General features: G+C 57.3%; 3 protein-coding genes across 3 annotated transcripts; all 3 read left to right on the forward strand.

Moving 5' to 3' along the window:
- The first annotated feature begins 5,687 nt into the window (after positions 1–5,687).
- Positions 5,688–8,623, forward strand: LOC128979007 (putative methyltransferase-like protein 7A). The gene is made up of 4 exons (XM_054397074.1): positions 5,688–5,736; positions 6,876–6,973; positions 7,076–7,561; positions 8,387–8,623. Exons 1-4 carry the CDS (start codon positions 5,688–5,690, stop codon positions 8,621–8,623), a joined length of 870 nt encoding a protein of 289 aa, XP_054253049.1.
- Positions 8,624–10,578: 1,955 nt separating this feature from the next.
- Positions 10,579–11,535, forward strand: LOC128979069 (putative methyltransferase-like protein 7A). Its single transcript, XM_054397165.1, has 2 exons — positions 10,579–11,082; positions 11,299–11,535. The coding sequence occupies exons 1-2, from the start codon at positions 10,579–10,581 to the stop codon at positions 11,533–11,535; spliced, it is 741 nt and encodes a 246-aa protein (XP_054253140.1).
- Positions 11,536–12,541: 1,006 nt separating this feature from the next.
- Positions 12,542–16,019, forward strand: TMPRSS12 (transmembrane serine protease 12). Its single transcript, XM_054397075.1, has 5 exons — positions 12,542–13,037; positions 13,669–13,867; positions 14,480–14,751; positions 15,338–15,480; positions 15,774–16,019. The coding sequence occupies exons 1-5, from the start codon at positions 12,542–12,544 to the stop codon at positions 16,017–16,019; spliced, it is 1,356 nt and encodes a 451-aa protein (XP_054253050.1).
- The last annotated feature ends 1,161 nt before the right edge of the window (positions 16,020–17,180 follow it).

Consider the following 17,180-nt stretch of genomic DNA (forward strand, 5'->3'; position numbering starts at 1 on the left):
AGGTTCCCAGCAGTCCATTTACTGGCACATTATGAAATATTCTAATCAATTATTCAAGCTGATTGTCAAAATAAATTAAAAACGCACTTTTGAGGCAATGTCTTTGCTTTAATACATTTCTTCATTTATTAATTTGCAAGATTCAGTCACTCCCAGCAGGTCTTCCAGTTCCTCCAAGACAGAGCCCTTCAACATGAGGCCAGGCTGAGGGAGCTGGGGGTGTGCAGCCTGGAGAGGAGAAGGCTCCAGGGGGACCTGAGAGCTGCCTGCCAGGACCTGAAGGGATCCTGCAGGAAGGCTGCAAAGGGACTTTGCGTGAGGGTGTCTGAGACAGAACAAGGGAAATGGTTTGGAGCTGAAGCGGAGTCCAGGGTTAGACTGGAGCTGAGGAAGAAGTTCTTCAGCAGGAGGTTGGCGAGGCTCTGGCACAGGCTACCCAGGGAGGCTGTGGCTGCCTCCTCCCTGGGGGTGTTCAAGGCCAGGTTAGATGTGGCCCTGAGCAGCTGAGTCTGGTTGAGAAGTGTCCCTGTCTGTGGTGGGGAGGTTGGAGTGGATGATCTCTGAGGTCCCTTCCAGCCTGAGCCATTCTAGGATCTTTTCTTATCACTGAGACAAAAATCACTCTCCCTTAATGCCAGCTACTGCCAGCCTGCCTCACGTTGCCATCCTGCTCCTGATTTCCTCAGACAGTCAATGAAAAGTTCATCTCCTGCTGGAAACACCCCTGGGAGAACAGCTTTTGGTGTACAGCCTCACCTTTCCAGGGTACTTTCTTTCCTCCCCAGGTGGAATACACCTGGGCTGAAGGACCTGTGTGGCACTTCAGTCACATCAAAGCACTAAGACTGATTAAATCCACAAATGGCCTCAGGACCAGGACCCAGCTCTGCACCTTCACAACCAAGCTCCTCTAGTTCAGAGCTGGCTCCTCTGAAGCAGTCTGAGGTTTAATGATTTTGAGCAAACACCTCTTAGACTTCCACAGAACCACTGGGAACTCACCAGGCCTGGAAATAAAGATACTTTTTATTATTCCTGCCTTCAGAATCACCATTTCCTCACCAAGCCTTAGGTATAAAAAAAATTATTTATGCCTGGGCAGTCCCTTAGCCATGGAAAGAAAATGAGTGGCAAGTTGAAGCTCTGGGGACAGCTACAGAAGCTTTTCATGAGAAGCTCCAATTGCTCTGTTTTCCAAGCAGCCTTCCTCAAAACCCAAGGCCAGAAACATCATTTCTAAGGCCAAGGAGGGGTAAATGTTGCAGAGTTTGCCCCAAGAAGCTGCAGGAGCTTCTGACTCCAAGCAAGCAGCATCAGGGACACAGAATCACAGAATGGCTCAGGTTGGAAGGGACCTGAGAGCTCATCTACTCCAGCCTCCTGCCAGGGGCAGGGACACCTCTCAACCACACCCAGCTGCTCAAGGCCTCATCCAGCCTGGCCTTGAACACCCCCAGGGAGGAGGCAGCCACAGCCTCCCTGGGCAGCCTGTGCCAGAGCCTCCCCAGCCTCACTCTAAAGAATTTCCACCTAATCTCCAGCCTCAGTCCCTCTTCCAGCTTCAATCCATTCCCCCTTGTTCTGTCACTCCAAGCCCTTACCCAAAAGTCCCTCCCCAGCTCCCCTGGAGCCCCCTCCAGGTACTGGGAGGCTGCTCCAAGCTCTTTATGCTTGCTCTCAGCTCAGGTACTTTTGTTCTGTTACTTTACTCCACACCTTCTTCAATCCAAACCATTTCTTTGCACACAAGGCTCAGATATTGATCCCAGTGTGGCTGTGGCTGTCAATGGCCACTGCAGGCAGTCTGGGAGGAGGTGATCAATGGTGAATGGGAACCATGTGGCCACAGGGAGACAGCGTGGCCAGGCCCACACACGGCCTAGGGGCCACGACACGTCCCAGGGGCCATTGAAAAGGAGGCAAAAGCAGCTGAGAGGGAAAGCCCCAGCAGCTCCTTTTAATGGAAAAACCAAACCCACCAAGGCAAGCAGGCAGCAGCAGGAGGAAGGCGATGCCATGACTTAGATTTTCCAGCTCCTTCATCTTCACTCAGTGCTGACTTTGTTTCTGGTTGTTGCTTGGTTTGTTTTTTACCTCCTCTAACGGAGGGTCCCAGAATGCCAGCTGGGAAGGGCCCCCAAGGCTCCTCTGCTCCAACCTCTCTAGGTGATGTGGAGTTGAAATGAGCTGGCCCAGCACCCTGGCAAGATGAGTCCTGAAACTGCCCAATGTAGGGGAATCCACCACTTCCCTTGGGAGATGACTCCAGTGTCTGGCTGTGCTCATGGGGAAACATTTTCTTCTGAATTCCAAGGGGAATCTCCCCAGCAGCAGCCTGTCCCCATCACCCCTTGTCGTTTCCCTATGTGAAAAGTGATCCTCCATCCTCCTGCTAGCCACCCTTTACATCCTGGCAATCACAGTGCATCCACACTCAGTTTCCTGCAGCAAGCAGTCACTGCCCTGCCCGTTCAAGCCCAAGCTCCCCTCCCCTGCTCACAGAACCTTCACACCATGACAGTTCCAGGGATCCATACAGCATCCATAGCAGCACCCAGCCGAGCCACACGTGTGAGTTATGTAACTGCTGAAGTGATTTGCAATTGGTCCAGGTTCCTTCACCCGGGGTGGGCGACACCCGAAGAGCTGAAACAGGTGACAAAGGCTCAGGTGGCCCTTCAGCCATGCTTGTGATTTAAACAGTCCCAAAGCTGAGAACGGAGCCTTTCTGTGCACACACAGCGAGTGGAAAACGCAACTCGTGGAGCTCTGAGAGGCCACACAAGTCCTTGGACGGGTCCCTGCATTACGGAGCACGGAGACCAGCCGGGGCTCCTCCGTTACTGCTCCGACATGCATCAACCCGTCTCCTGCCGCTCGCTAGCACCGGCGGCTATGTACAGCCTACGAGCAGCCACAGCAGCTCTCTGGCCCCAAGAAACGGCCAGAGCCCACGGGCGGCGACGAGCGGCGACGAGGGATCCCGGCTCCGGGAGGGCCGGAGCGGCCGCGGGGCCCGGGAGCTGTCCGCTTCAGCACCGCCCGCCGGGGCCGCAGCGGCTCCGCCGGCACCGGTTCCACGGGCACCGGTTCCACCGGCATCGCCCCTTCTTACAGGAAGACGAGGGGCAATAGCGAGGGGAACTCGCCCCCAGCGCCGCTCTTTCGGGAAGGTGGAACCATTGGGGTTACCTCCTGCTCCCCACCTGCCCTGCCGCACGGTGCCTTTTGCAAGAGCATCCATCACAACCACAAGAACCAAGCACTCTATGCAAGGATATTTCCAGGCCCCCTCCCTCCTAAACAAGCCTGGCAGCCATCACCCATCAGAAACCCACGGATGTGATGCTTCCTTCCCTTTTTTGCCTCAAAAGACACCACCAGGAGTGGGCACTCAGGCCCCTTGGTCCTCATAATGAAGCCTACCCCCACGTGCAATGAGGATGCAGGGGGTGAGGGAGTTCCCCTTGGGGGTGGAATGCTGCAGTGTTACAAGGCCCAGGTTCCACAGCCACACACAGCACTCTGTAAGCTACCCCCAACCTGTCCAGCTCCTCAAGGATCCCACACCAATGCCCTAGGACATGGCACACATGGAAACCCAGCGGGGGATGAACCACACCTGGGATCCTTCTCCAAAATCCAGCTCAAGGCCCTTGCAGCACTCCAGCTCCAGCTGTGCCAGCCCTCAGGCTCAGGCTTTGTGCTCACACCCCCTCCCCTTCCCGGCAGACTTTCAGACTTCACCTCAGCTCATCTGCAGCTACTGCTGTGGAGCTCTCTTCCAGCTTCCCCACCCCCACATCAGCTGGGCAGAATTTGCACCAGAAAGGGGAGGGGGGGAAGGGAAGAAGACACACAGATTTTTGATAGGAAAAGAAAAGAAATAAGCTTGTGAACATGCAATTCTCTCTTCTCGGGAAGGGAAAAATAAAGTAAAATAAAGCTGCCCTCATCGTTCCCCCTAGAAGCTGCACGGTGGAAGGAAGCACGAGCACAAACCGTGGTGCCTACATCTGGGTCAGGCTGGAGCCTCAACGCTGCCCCAAAAATCTCCCCCCAAAAACTCTGTCCTCCAACTTCTCCCCCTCTCCTGGCAGCAGGAGGCTCAGGGTGCCCAGAAGTAGGAGAAAAGCAGGGAGGTGGTGGAGGGCTGGCAGCAGCTCTGCAGCGAGGGCTGTGGGGGGAAGGGATGCCGAGCAGAACTCTGCTTCTCCTTCCTCTCTCCCTCCCCATAATGCAGACAAAGATCATAGGCCGCAATTTAGGGGCCTGGGAGAAGGGTTCCCCGGGCTGTGGCATGCATGGAGACGGAGGCCCAAACACAGCTTCCACTGCTCCAGCCTCAGGGTGGGTGTAGAGGGAGGTGCCCCCTCCCAGCAGCAGCCTCCCAGCCGGGGACAGGCTGACCTCGAGGCCGCAGAGCTGGCGGGAGGGCTGCCGAATCCTCCCCTCCTTCCCCGCGGGGCTGGGGGGCCCTCGGGCTGCAGGCGAGAGCGGGGGCAAGAGGATGGCCGAACCTTCCCCCACTCGGGGCAGGGGCCCCAGCTGCTGCTAGGGCGTGGAGGGCGGCGTTGGGTAGGGAGAGAAGCGAGGGTCACCCCGGTACCCCGCTCCCTGAGCGGGGGCATCCTTCGGGACCCAACCTCGTCTGAGGGATAGAGAGAGAGGAAGGGCTCCCGGCGCACCCCGTCCCCGCAGGCAGAGTTGGGGCAGGGGGCTCTCAATATCCGTGTCCCCCCCAACCCCAGAGCCAGCTCCAGGCTGCACCAGAGATAGCTCCCGGAGCCCGCCCAGGGCTGCCTTAAAATCGCTCTGCGGCAAAGCCCCCGCCCGAGGGGGGGCCGGGGGAAGAGTGCGCGGAGAGCAGGGGAAGCGGCGGGGGGGGGGGGGGAGGTGAAATTACCCAAAAAAATAATAAATAAAACAATGCGGGGAGCAAAGGCTGAGGCACCCCGGGCGCCCCCCGCCCGGGGCTGTCACTTACGGTGGCGGCTGCACTAATGCGACTCCCGTAAGGCGCTGCCGGACTGCGGAGGTGGGGGAGCTGCAGGAGGAACTGCGGTTGTCGCCATCTTGGTGCGCTGCCTGCGCTGCCCCCCCCCACTCCTCATCCCCTGCCTGCCCGCCCCCCGCGACGTGCCGGCCCCCGCCCCGCCGCTGCCTGCCGGTAACCGGCTTAGGGAGCGTGGCAAAACTCCCGTCCGCACCGGTGGGAGCCGACAACATCTTACCCCGAGGAGCAGCCCGCGGAGCTCAGCCCTACCTCGGGGGAAGGCGGACCGGTGCCCCCCACCCGGACTTGTGCTCAGGGAGGAGCGGGGCCTGCCCGGCCGGTACCGGCAGCACAGCTCTCAGCAGCAGCCCTCCCCCGCCGTACCAGGAACCGGCGCGGTGCCGGTGGGAAAGCCCCGCGGAGCTGCTGGGTCCTGCACGGGTGGGGAGGGGGCGAGGGCGCCTCGGGAGGAGCCATCGGCAGGTCCTGCAGCCGAGGTGCGCTGAGCCCAGCGCTCGGATCCGGTGCCCGTGCGGCACGGGCTCGAGAAATGGGGGCGAAAGTCCTGCAAATGACCCCCGGGCCGGTGTGACCGATGACAGATGTCATCGACCCATCAAAAGGAAAACTGCATCAGCCGAACACTTTTTCTTCTTTCTTCTCTTCTCTTTAGAACGCCAGAGCGGTCAGAATGGCTGGGGAAAGGCTGAATGAAACCGAACACAAATCCCCCCGCAGAGGTGAGCTGGGACTATGGAACTGGTCAGGGTCCCCTCGTGTCAGTGAGGCTCAATTAGCTGAAAACCTAATTAATTCCTCAAGGCAATCCTTGAGAGATCTGTTGAGGTCGGAAGAGACCTTTGAGATCAAGTCCAACCACTCGCCCAGAGCTCCCAATCCCACCACTGCAAATGTGAAAGAAGTGGAAATGAAATCACTGAAACGTGTTGGGAGGGGGGGCGGAGGGGGGCAGAAAGGGATAAAAAACTGCTGAGGAACAGGACAGCACCTCCCAAACACTGAGCAAGCATCCAAACACGAAACTTAAGTCACATAAGGTAAGAAACAAAGACCTTTTCCACCTGGTTAAGGGAGCTGGAAGCAGCCCGTAGCAAAATCCCAGGCTTGTTTTGGCTGGAAAAGACCCCGAGGATGATCAAATCCAATCTAAGATCATCAGATGCAGCAGCACGCTTGGGTTTCCAACTAGGGCACCCCCAGAGCTGCTGGGAAGGGTGGGCACAGGTCCCTGCGGGCAGACACGCACCAAAAATACTTCAAGGACATGCCAGGGCCCCGAGGGGGCTATTACAGTTAGCATCAGGTGGCATTAAGCAAAGTGCTTAAAGAAAGAAATAGGTCACTGCCCGCGAAAGGTGAGCAAAACAAAATCAACTTCCTAAATCGACCGAAGTGGTCCTGCCACAGCCCAGGTAAGAGGCAGGAAGTTCCACACAGTCCTGATCCAGAGTTACCTCCATCCAGCTGGCAGAACCATGGAGTTTGTTAGCCCGACCCAGATGGAGAGGGAATCCTCAGGAAATGGGCAGGGGAGGCAGCCAGCAGCTGCAGCTGGTGGGTTTGCTCGCCTGGAGTCACAACTAAAAGGCTGATAACAAACACAACCTCCTGCTTGGGCTGAAAAGAGAACAAACATGCCCAGAAGTTAGGCACCAGAACTAAGATAATTCATAGGATCCCAGAATGGGTTGGGTTGGAAGGGACCTTCAGGGGTTCCAACCCCCATCTGCCATGGGCAGGGACACCTCCCACCAGCCCAAGTTGCTCAAGGTCTCATCCAGCCTCGCCTTGGACACCTCCAGGGAGGGAGCATCTCTCCTAACGCCCAACCTGCTCCAGCTGTCCCCTCCCCGCTCAGGTCCCCTCCCCACTCAGGTGTCCCCAGCAGCTCTGCACAACCACAGTGCTGCCACTTTAAGAGAGCGCCAGGACAGACGGACAGGAGGACGCATCCGGGTCAGATGTGCCCCTAGGAACAGTCCCGGCTGCGACGGGACAGGACGGGACAGGTTGGGGTGTTCGTGCCCCTGCTGTCAGCCAGCTCCAGGGATGCTGCTCGTCCTCCTCCTCCAGCGCTGCCTCCAGCTCCTCCTCTTGCCCATCCACGCTCTGGCCTGCCTGGGCTTGTGGGACTCCTGCTACAAGAAAGTCTTCCCCTACGTGATGGCCAAGGTGGCTCCTGCCTACAACCAGAAGGTCTACAGCCAGAAGCAGGAACTCTTCAGCAGCTTAAGGAGATTTGCAGGGCCCTCAGGCCAGCTCAGGTTGCTGGAGATTGGCACAGGCACTGGCACCAATTTCCAGTTCTACCCAGCAGGCTGCCGCCTGACCTGCACCGACCCCAACCCCAACTTTAGAATGTTCCTCCTCAAGAACCTCTCGGAGAACCAGCACCTCAGGCTTGAACGTTTGGTGGTTGCTTCTGGCGAGGACCTGCACCAGGTGGCAGATGGCAGCATGGATGTGGTGGTCTGCACCTTGGTGCTGTGCTCTGTCAGCAGCATCAGGAAGGTCCTGGAGGAGGTGCTGAGGGTGCTCAGGCAGGTGAGGTGGGGAAGCAGGAGGGGGGCTGGGGATGCAGAGCTGGGGAGACAGAGGACAATGCTGTGTGTGCTGACCTAGATTGAGGATAAACAGCAGCAGCTGCCCCGGGCCAAGAGGGAGCTGAAAAACAACCATCCTGCCACTTACCCACCCACATGGAATGTGCTGTGCTGCTTCACCTGCAGAGGAAGGAAGCAGCTTGGCTGCTCCCTCTCTGCTTTCCCAGTCCCATGACTGCTGCACTGCCACATGTGCAGGTCTGGAGCACCTGGGACACAGTTCCTCAACCCAAGCAGCCTGGCTCCTGCTCCTGCACCTGGGCAGCCTTAGACTAGAGATGAGGGAGAAATTCTTGAGAGTGAGGGTGGTGAGACACTGGAACAGGCTGCGGAATCATCCAGTCCCAACCCCCTGCCATGAGCAGGGACACCTCCCACCAGCCCAGGTTGCTCAAGGCCTCATCCAGCCTGGCCTTGAACATCTCCAGGGAGGGGCAGCCACAACCTCCCTGGGCAGCCTGTGCCAGTGTCTCCCCACCCTCACTGCCAAGAATTTCTTCCTCATCTCCAGTCTCAACCTCCCCTCTCCCATCTCAAAGCTGCTGTCCTTTGTCCTGTCCAAAGTCCTTCCCCAGCTCTCCTGGAACCCCTTTAGATACTGGAAGGCTGCTCTGAGGTCTCCCTGGAGCCTTCTTTGCTCCAGGCTGAATAGCCCCAAATCTCCCAGCCTGAGTCCAAGTAGTTTATCCAAGATCACCCAAGGCAGAGAAAAAATCCTGCTGCCTGCAAGCCCTTCTAATATTTTTTTTATGGCACTGATTTCCAGGGTGGAGCTTTCTACTTCTTGGAGCATGTGGCTGCAGATCACTGCAGCTGGACCTACTTTTGGCAACAGGTCTGTGACCCATTCTGGAAGTACTTTGGAGATGGCTGTTGCTTGAGCAGAGAGACACAGGAGGAGCTGGAGAAAACCAATTTCTCAGAACTGGATCTGAGGCACTTCCATGTCCCACCTTGCTGGATTCCCACCAGCCCTCACATCATTGGGTATGCAGTGAAATAAATGACCCTGAGCACCATGGACTCAGCAGCTCCCTGCAGTGCTCCCTTCTTGCTTTACAGAAGGTTTTGCACCCTGCCCTTGCAGTCAGCCCCTCCACAGCAGCTGCCTACCCAGAATAAAAGTCTGGAGAACTTCCTGAGCACCTGTAACTCCTTCACTCTTCCACTTGTTCATTGGTTTTCTGGAGAGAGCTCTGGAACAGAGGCAAATGGCACAGAGGTCTGGACAACAAAAAACGTTGGAAGGGACCCTCCAGGGTCACCTTGTCCAGCCCTGTTGCAGTCAGCAGGGACACCTCCAACTAGAGCAGGTTGCTCCCCATCAGGTTTGACCTTGAATGTCTCCATGGGCTGGGGACTCCACCACATCTCTGGGCAACCTGTTCCAGTGTTCCACCAACCCTCGCTGTGCAGAACCTTCTCCGGTGTGGCTGCCGCACGGTGGAGATCTGCAGGCAGGGCTGGGTACGAGCAGCCCAGCTCCGAGGCGGCCCCGGGCAGCGTTCGCCGCGGTGCCAGCAGAGGGAGGAGACAGCTCTCGGGATTTTCCTCGGCAAAGCCGAGCGCCCTGGGGCGCTGCTTTCAGGAGGGTCCTCACCCTGCACCAGGCTCCCCTCCAGCACAGCAGCTCGGTTCCAGGGATTAAGCGACGCTGCTGCTGCTGCTGAGCCCTTTGGAAAAGCACCGCGAATGCTGAAGGGTTCACAGAATGCATCCAGCTTGGAGAGGGCTGCCCAGGGTCCAAGTCCTGCGAGGAGCAGCTGAGGGAACTGGGGGTGTTCAGCCTGGAGAAAAGGAGGCTGAGGGGAGACCTCAGATGGGGAATTTCAAGTTCTGAGGGTCCAGGTGGGGAACTCAGGCTGTGAGGGTTGTAAAACTGTCCAGGGATTTTCATAGACTCACAGAATGGTTTGAGTTGGAAGGGACCTTGAAGCTCCCCCAGTTTCTTTGTCTGAGATCCCTCTCTGGAAGCCCCTGCCTCAGGGTGCAGCACTGTTAGTTAAAGGACTTTACAGAAGAATCTCTTCGGGGTTTACTGATTCATCCGGAACTGAGCCCAGGGCCAGGGTGGCTCCACCCCGTAACAACCCAGCTGGCAACTCCGAGCAGGGGTCAGCTCCCCTGGCCAGCTCTCCCAAGTCTGCATACTGGGAATGACATCCTGAGGTATGGAACATCCCTTTGGCTGCCCTGGACGTGCTCTCTCCCAGCTCCCTCCCTGCTCATTGTGCTCCTGCTGGTTGGCAGTGCATGAGAAACTGCAAAGTCCTTGACTGGGGCTAAGCAGCTACTTAGCAACAGCTCAAACATCAGCGTTTTATCAACACCCTCCTCATACTCAATCCAAAACGCAGCTGCCAGGGAGAAAGTTAACTCTGTGTCATGGCCCAATGCACATTGAAAGATTTATTTCAGGTGTCCAAAGCACGGAGGGACTGAAAGCTGCTGTTGCAGAGAGAGCACAGAAGGAGGAGTTCAGGGTGGGAAAGAAATTCCCAAAGGGAATGTTGATCAAACTCCTCTCGAAACGCCTGCGGCAGCCCCGGAGCTCAGCTTCATGGCTCTCAGCTCACTCCAGCCAGGGGAGGCTGCTTTAAGAGGTGTGCCCTGCAACCTGAAACTGCCAACCGCCGAACAGGGGAACCTCCCGGCGCTGTGCCAGGTGCCATACGAAGTTGTACTGCTCAGCACACCCCAGTTGCATAACAGCCTGTCAGCTGCCAGTGCCGAGAGGCTACAGCCACTGGTTGCTGTGCCCTCCTGCTTTGCCCTCCCCAGCCTGTGACTGGACTTTGAAATCAGCTTTGGAGAAAAGGCTCCGGATCAGTGCAGGGAGCTGGAGACCCTTCAAGAGAACACAGCAAGCAGTGAAAGCAGCTCTGCCTGCATTCCAGGGGCTCTAACAGACAGGAGAATCAGTTCTGCTCAGCGCAGATCCTCTGCCCCACGCCGGAGATGGCAGAGCTCAGCATCCTCTTGCTCTGCGCCTGCTTGGCAGTGCTTGCCATGCCCATCTACCTCCTGTCCTTCCTGGGCATCTGGGAGCATTTCTGTGAGAAGTTTTTTTTCCCTTACATCTTAGAGAAGATTTGTGAAACTCACGATAGGAAGTCAAAGCCCCACAAGCAGGAGCTGTTCCGTAACCTACCCAACTTCACAGGCGCTTCGGGGGAGCTGAGGCTGCTGGAGATCGGCACTGGCCTGGGTGCTAACTTCCAGTTCTACCCCGCGGGCTGCAAGGTGACCTGCACGGACGTAAACCTCAACTTCCAGCGAGGCCTCCTGAGAAACATGGGCAAGAACCAGCACCTCCACTACGAGCACTTCCTGGTAGCTGCAGGAGAGGACCTGCACCAGGTGCCCAGCAGCTCTCTGGATGCAGTCATCTGCACCTTTGTGCTCTGCACCGTGAGGAGTGTGGATGAGACCCTGAAGGAAGTGCTGCGAGTGCTCAGACCAGTGAGTACCTAACACAGCCTCCAGACCAGTGAGTACCTAACACCCCCTGGGTGCTCAGAGCAGTCAAGTCCCTTCCAACCTGAGCCATTCTGTGCTGAGTGAGCAAACTGCACCTGCCCTGCTGTGTGTCTGAGAGGAGGTGGGACGGAGGGAGAAGTTCAGTGCAACCCTGGTGTCCTCTGCAGCTCTGTGAAATGACTTCTTTGTCTTCCCCAGGGAGGAGCTTTCTATTTCTTGGAGCACGTGGCTGCTGACCCTTCCAGCTGGAAGTATTTTTGGCAGCAGGTCTGCTTTCCCACTTGGAAACTCATCTTTTGTGGGTGCTGCCTCACGAGAGAGATCTGGAAGAATCTCGAGCAGGCCAAGTTCTCAGAGCTGAAGTTAAAACACATCAGCATAGCCCTGCCCTGGACCCCCATCCAGCCCCACATCGTTGGCTACGCTGTTAAGTAAGGCACAGGACCCTGCCAGGCCTCTTCCCTGCCCTCACAGCTTCCTTTGCATCAACCCCCCTGCAGCACAACACAGCCTAACCCCAGCATGCCAGCCTAGAAACCATGGTGAAGGACTTGAGCTTTCTGATGCAAGCTTCACTGAGAAGAAAGGGGCAGACTGCTGAACACCTTCGAAGCCTCACCAAACCCCAGCGCAGCCCACGGAGGATCCCAGGATTTTCACAGAACTCTTTGGGTTGGAAAAGGCCTCCAAGAGCATCCAGTCCAACATCAACCATAGCCACCAAACCCTGTCCCCAAGTGCCATGGCCACAGGTTTCTTGAACACCTGCAGCGATGGGGATTCCACCACCTCCCTAGACAGCCTGCACCAGCCCCTGACCACTCTTGCAGGACAGAAACTGTTCCTCGTGGCCAACCTGAACCACCTCTGGGGCAATTTGAGGCCATTTCCTCTCATTCTATCACTTGCACTTAAAGAGAAACTTCTCTGGTGTGAGGGTGCAATGCCTTGGGAGCAGGCTGCCCAGGGAGGCTGTGGAGTCTCTGTCTCTGGAGAGCTTCCAACCTCCCCCAGGGCCGTAGTGACTCTGAGCAAGCTGCTGTGGGTGCCCTGCTGGAGCAGGGTTGAGCTCCAGGAGGTCTCTTCCATTCTGTGGTTCCAGGAACTGCAGGGCAACATAAAGCAGCTCAGCAGGCAGCAGACAAATGCCTTGAGGGAACTTCTGCCTGCATCTGGTGTGCTCCGGAAAAGGATCCCTTTGGAGTTCCCCACGCTGGGCAGCAGCCAGGGCAGGGTGAGCCATGGAACTCTGCCCCTCCCCACCCTCCATCACGGCTGGGGAGGTTCCCGTTGGACTCCGGAAGAAAATTTATCAGCATGAGAACTGCCAGAGCCTGGAATCGTCTCCCAAGGGAAGCAGCAGCAGTCCCTGCGGAGTGCTCAGCTCGGCAGGCTGCTGGGACAGTTCCTTCCAGCTCCGCCATCATCGAGCAAGGACCGGATGATCCTTGGCGTTCCTTCCAACCTGGCATTCCGGGATCCTGTGCCCCTGTTCGCGTCCCAGCCCCGCCGCAGGCGCTGCCCTCCGCCGCTCACGGACAGCTGCTGGCGCCGGGGCGGGGGCGGACACCGCCTCGGCCTCCCGGGTCCAACGCCGCCCGCGGGGATCGCTTCTAACGCCTTCTGCAGCCAGAGCAATAAAAGCTCCGTGCCCGCGGGGATCGCTTCTAACGCCTTCTGCAGCCAGAGCAATAAAAGCTCCGTGCCCGCCGTGCCGCGCCCGGGGCCGTTACTTCGCGCTGCGCCGCGCCCTCGGCGGGAGCCGCCGCCGCTCCCTGACCGTTGGGGGCGCCCCAGGCCGCGCCGCCGCCATCTTGTCCGCCTCGACGGGAGGCTGCGGCGGAGGATGGGCCCCGCCACGGCCCTCCTCCCGCTGCTGCTCCTCCTGCCGGGCTCCCTGCCCGCCGAGCTGACCCCGCGGGCTCCCACCGAGCCGGGTACCGGGGTCGCTGCTCTACAGCGGCTGTTGGAAGGGCCCCGGGAGGGCAGGCGGGGCGGGGAGGGAGGGGGCAGGGGGCCAGGGTCGCACACACGCACAAAACTTTCGTCTAATTAACAAAGCAGCGGCGGCTGGAGCTGGCTGCCCCGCGCTGAGCGCAGCAAAGCCACACACAGGAGACGTCTGTGAGCGAAAAGTGTCTGTAAGCACCCCGGGGGGTGTTCAGGGCCGGGCTGGGTGAGCCTGGAGCAGCTGAGTCCGGCTGAGAGGGTCCCTGCCCGTGGCAGGAGGTCGGAGCGGATGAGCTCTGAGGTCCCTTCCAGGCTGAACCAGTCGAGGATTCTGCAAACGAACACATTGGACACAACCTCGCTTGTAGAAAATTCTCAGCATCACCAGAAGCTGCTGGGCTCCCACTGGAAACTTCTGGAGTCCTGCAGATATACTTCAAAGAAAACCACAACCAAACCTCCTCCTTCCCCTCCTCTTCCTCCTCCCAAACCAACAGCAGCAGCCTCCAAACAAACAAAAACACCCAACCCAATCCACGCCACCCCTCCCAAAGTGCACTGAACTGCCCCCAGAGCTGTGTGCCTGAGCAGTGGAACTCTCTGGGTTCTGTTTTGCAGCCTGCGGTCAGAGGCCATTCCTGGACAGGTTCTCCGTGTCCCGGATCGTGGGAGGCCACAACGCCCAGGTGGGAGCCTGGCCGTGGGCCGTCAGCCTCCAGCTCTCCGGAGGTCTCTTGCATTACTCCCACGTTTGTGGTGGGGTTTTAATTAACGAGAACTCAGTGCTGACTGCTGCCCACTGCACCACGGGAAGGACGTACGTAAGATGCTCATGGCTGCTCTGAGAGGGCAGCACCTGGAGTGGCTCTGGCGTGGGGAAGGGAAGGCTCCAGGGTGACCTCAGAGCTGCATCTTGATAGCTGAAGGGGACCTGCAGGAAGGCTGGGGAGGGACTGTTCAGAAGGGACTGGGGTGACAGGACGAGGGGCAATGGTTTGGAAATGGAGCAGGGCAGAGTTAGGTTGGACAGCAGGAGAAGTTCTGCACCATGAGGGTGGGGAGACACTGGAACAGGCTGCACGGGGATGTGGTTGAAGTCCCATCCCTGGAGACATTCAAGATCAGCCTTGGTGTGGCCCTGGCCAGGCTGAGCCATTCTAGGATGCTGCAATCAGCTTCAATCATTAATCTACATTTGTCTGAATTGGGCAAAGGGAGCATTTCACAGCAGGCAGGATGGTCCTGAGCCACACTGGTTGTAGAAAATGCTTAGTACAGAATTGTCAATGCTACAGAATTGTCAATGCTACAGAATTGTTGCTGCGTGTCCCTAAAGGTGCAGGGAAACAATCAGTTAGAACAACACCAGCAAGAAACCTCTGCTCCAGGAGTGTAAATAAAAAACCCTCCATGAATTCTCTTCTCTCAGGGACCCCTATTACTGGAGAGCTGTTTTGGGGGTGCACAACCTGTGGAAACCTGACAAGCAGACAGCCAGAAGAAGGATCAAAAGCATCAGAGTGCACCCAGGCTTCGACAGGCAGTTCTTTGAGCACGACATTGCTCTCTTTGAGCTGGCTGCTGCCGTCAGCTATAGCCCTTACATCCAACCCATCTGCCTGCCCCCTGCTCACCTCCACCCTGGCAGGGACAACGACACCAAATGCTTCATCAGTGGCTGGGGACGGACAGCAGAGAAAGGTAACAGCTGGCAGGTGGAGTTGAACAGCTCCAGAGCTGGGGTGGGCAGGGAGGTTGGATCAAATCATCCCTAAAGGTCCTTCCAACCTGAGCCATTCTGTGAGCCTGTGAATATTTCACTTTTTTACTTTGTTCTGCCCTGCTGAGACCTCACCTCCAATCCTGCCTCCAGTTCTTGTGTCCCCAGCTTGAGAAGGACACAGAGCTGCTGGACTGAGGCTAGAGCAGGCCACAAGGATGATCCAGGGGCTGGAGCAGCTCTGCTGTGAGGCCAAGCTGAGGGGGTTCAGCCTGGAGAGGACTCCAGCAGGACCTTATAGCTGCCTGCCAGTAGCTGAAGGGATCCTGCAGGAAGGCTGCAGAGAAGCTTTTGCTGAGGGTGTCTGAAACAGGACAAGGGGGAATGGTTTGAAGCTGAGGGAGAGCAGGGTTAGAGTGGAGCTGAGGAAGAATTAGGCCCTGTGTTATCTGCAGATCTAGAGACAGAACCATGCTTTAAACAGGGAAAAGGAGCAGGGTGAGAGCTGCTGCACATGACAGAAACTTGACCTTTTTTTTTTTTTTTAAATGCTGCCTTCTGCTAAAGGTAAAATTTCAGCTGTGTTAAAAGAGGCCCAGGTGGAAATCATCCCCTCCAGTGTCTGCAGCGGTGCTGAGGCTTATGGAGCTCTGGTGAACAGCAACATGATCTGTGCTGGCTCTCCTTCAGGAGGCACTGACACCTGCCAGGTGAGAGCAGCCTGCAGGCAGGGCCAGGCTGGCTCTGGGGAGGAAGTTCTGCAGGGTGAAGCTGGGGAGACCTCCTCCCCTGGGGTGTTCAGGGCCAGGCTGGAGGAGGCCTTGAGCAACCTGGGCTGGTGGGAAGAAACCCTTGGCTGTGCCCTGCTCCCAGCCATCCCTGTTGTTATTGATCCCCTCTCCAGTTATTGATCCTGAACTGAGCTGATCATAAAGAGTTAGAGAGCAGAGGTATGAGCACTGCTGGATGAAGTGCTCCTAGATTTTGTGCTGTTTATTTCTAGGGAGACAGTGGAGGACCCCTGGCATGCTACTACCCCAGCACAGACCAGTACTACCTGATGGGCATCGCCAGCTTCGGAGTGGGCTGTGGCCGGCGGAAGTTCCCTGGGATCTACGTCCGAGTGTCCCAGTACAGGGCCTGGATACAATCTGAGCTGCAGCTGAGCAGCAAGGCTGAGAGTCTTGTGAGCAAGGCACTCAGCACCCTCCTGGCTCTGAGCTCTATAGCACTTGTGTGGACCTTCTAAAGGGGTGAGTCACCCCCATGCCACCCCCTGGAGCTGGCAACTGCTTGGGAATAAACCTGAGAGAGGAGGGACTTCTGCCTGCTGCCTCAGAGTCCTGTTTACAGTTAGAGTCCCAGCATGGCTGGATTGGAAAAGCCTCCCGGAACCCAGCCATTAACCCAGCACTACCGTGGCCACCAAATCCTGTCCCCAGGTGCCATGGCCACAGGTTTCTTGAACATCTGCAGTGATGGGGACTCCACCACTTCCATGGGCAGCCTGTTCCAGCCCCTGACCACTCTTGCAGGGCAGAAGTTGTTTCTCATGGCCAACCTGAACCTCCCCTGGTGCAACCTGAGGCCATTTCCTCTCTTTTATCGCCTGCTACTGCCTTTGATACCCCTCCGAACAGGAGAGGCCACGGCAGCAGCCTTGACCCTAACAATGAAGCTGCCACAAAAGCCTTCCCAGCTGCCCCTGCCTTCCCAGCTGCTCCCTCCAGGAGCCTTCCGTCCAGGAGCCTTCCCTCCTGTCCCTGCCCTCCGGCCAGCAGCGGCTCCGGAGCCGCTCAGCAGCGATCCGGCTCTGTAGCTAGCAGAGAGCTCCCCCTGCTGGCCGAACTCCAGTGCAGCACAGGACGCGTCCGGCGCCAGGGCTTCAGCTGGCTGAGAACTGAATCAGACAGGATCAGAGCAGGGGACGGCTTGTCAGGGACAGCGAGGGTGAGGAGACACTGAACAGGTTGCCCAGGGAGGCAGTGGCTGCCTCCTCCCTGGAGGTGTTCAAGGCCAGGCTGGATGAGGCCTTGAGCAGCCTGAGCTAGTGGGAGGTGTTCCTGCCCATGGCAGGCGTTAGAACTGGATGGTCTTTGAAGTCCCTTCCAGCCCAACCCCTTCCATGGATCCATGAATGAAAATGAAAATCCCCAGGCAGCTGTTATCAAACCCCAGAGCCTCCATTTATGGTGCTGACCAAAACAGGTCTCCCAAAGGAATGAGAGCACAGCAGAAATCCCACAGAAATCAGAGCAGAGCAGAATTCCATTTCTGGCGACTTTATTTACCAAGGTCAAAATGTCTGCAACCATCCAATTGCTTGAACAAATATTTACAGCTCATACAAAGCTTTTCCTCCTGTTTGGAAACAGCCAGCAGAGGAGGATTAGCTACTACAGCTCTTACT

This window comes from Indicator indicator, chromosome 41 (assembly GCF_027791375.1).
Source record: "Indicator indicator isolate 239-I01 chromosome 41, UM_Iind_1.1, whole genome shotgun sequence".
Taxonomy (NCBI): Eukaryota; Metazoa; Chordata; class Aves; order Piciformes; family Indicatoridae; genus Indicator; species Indicator indicator.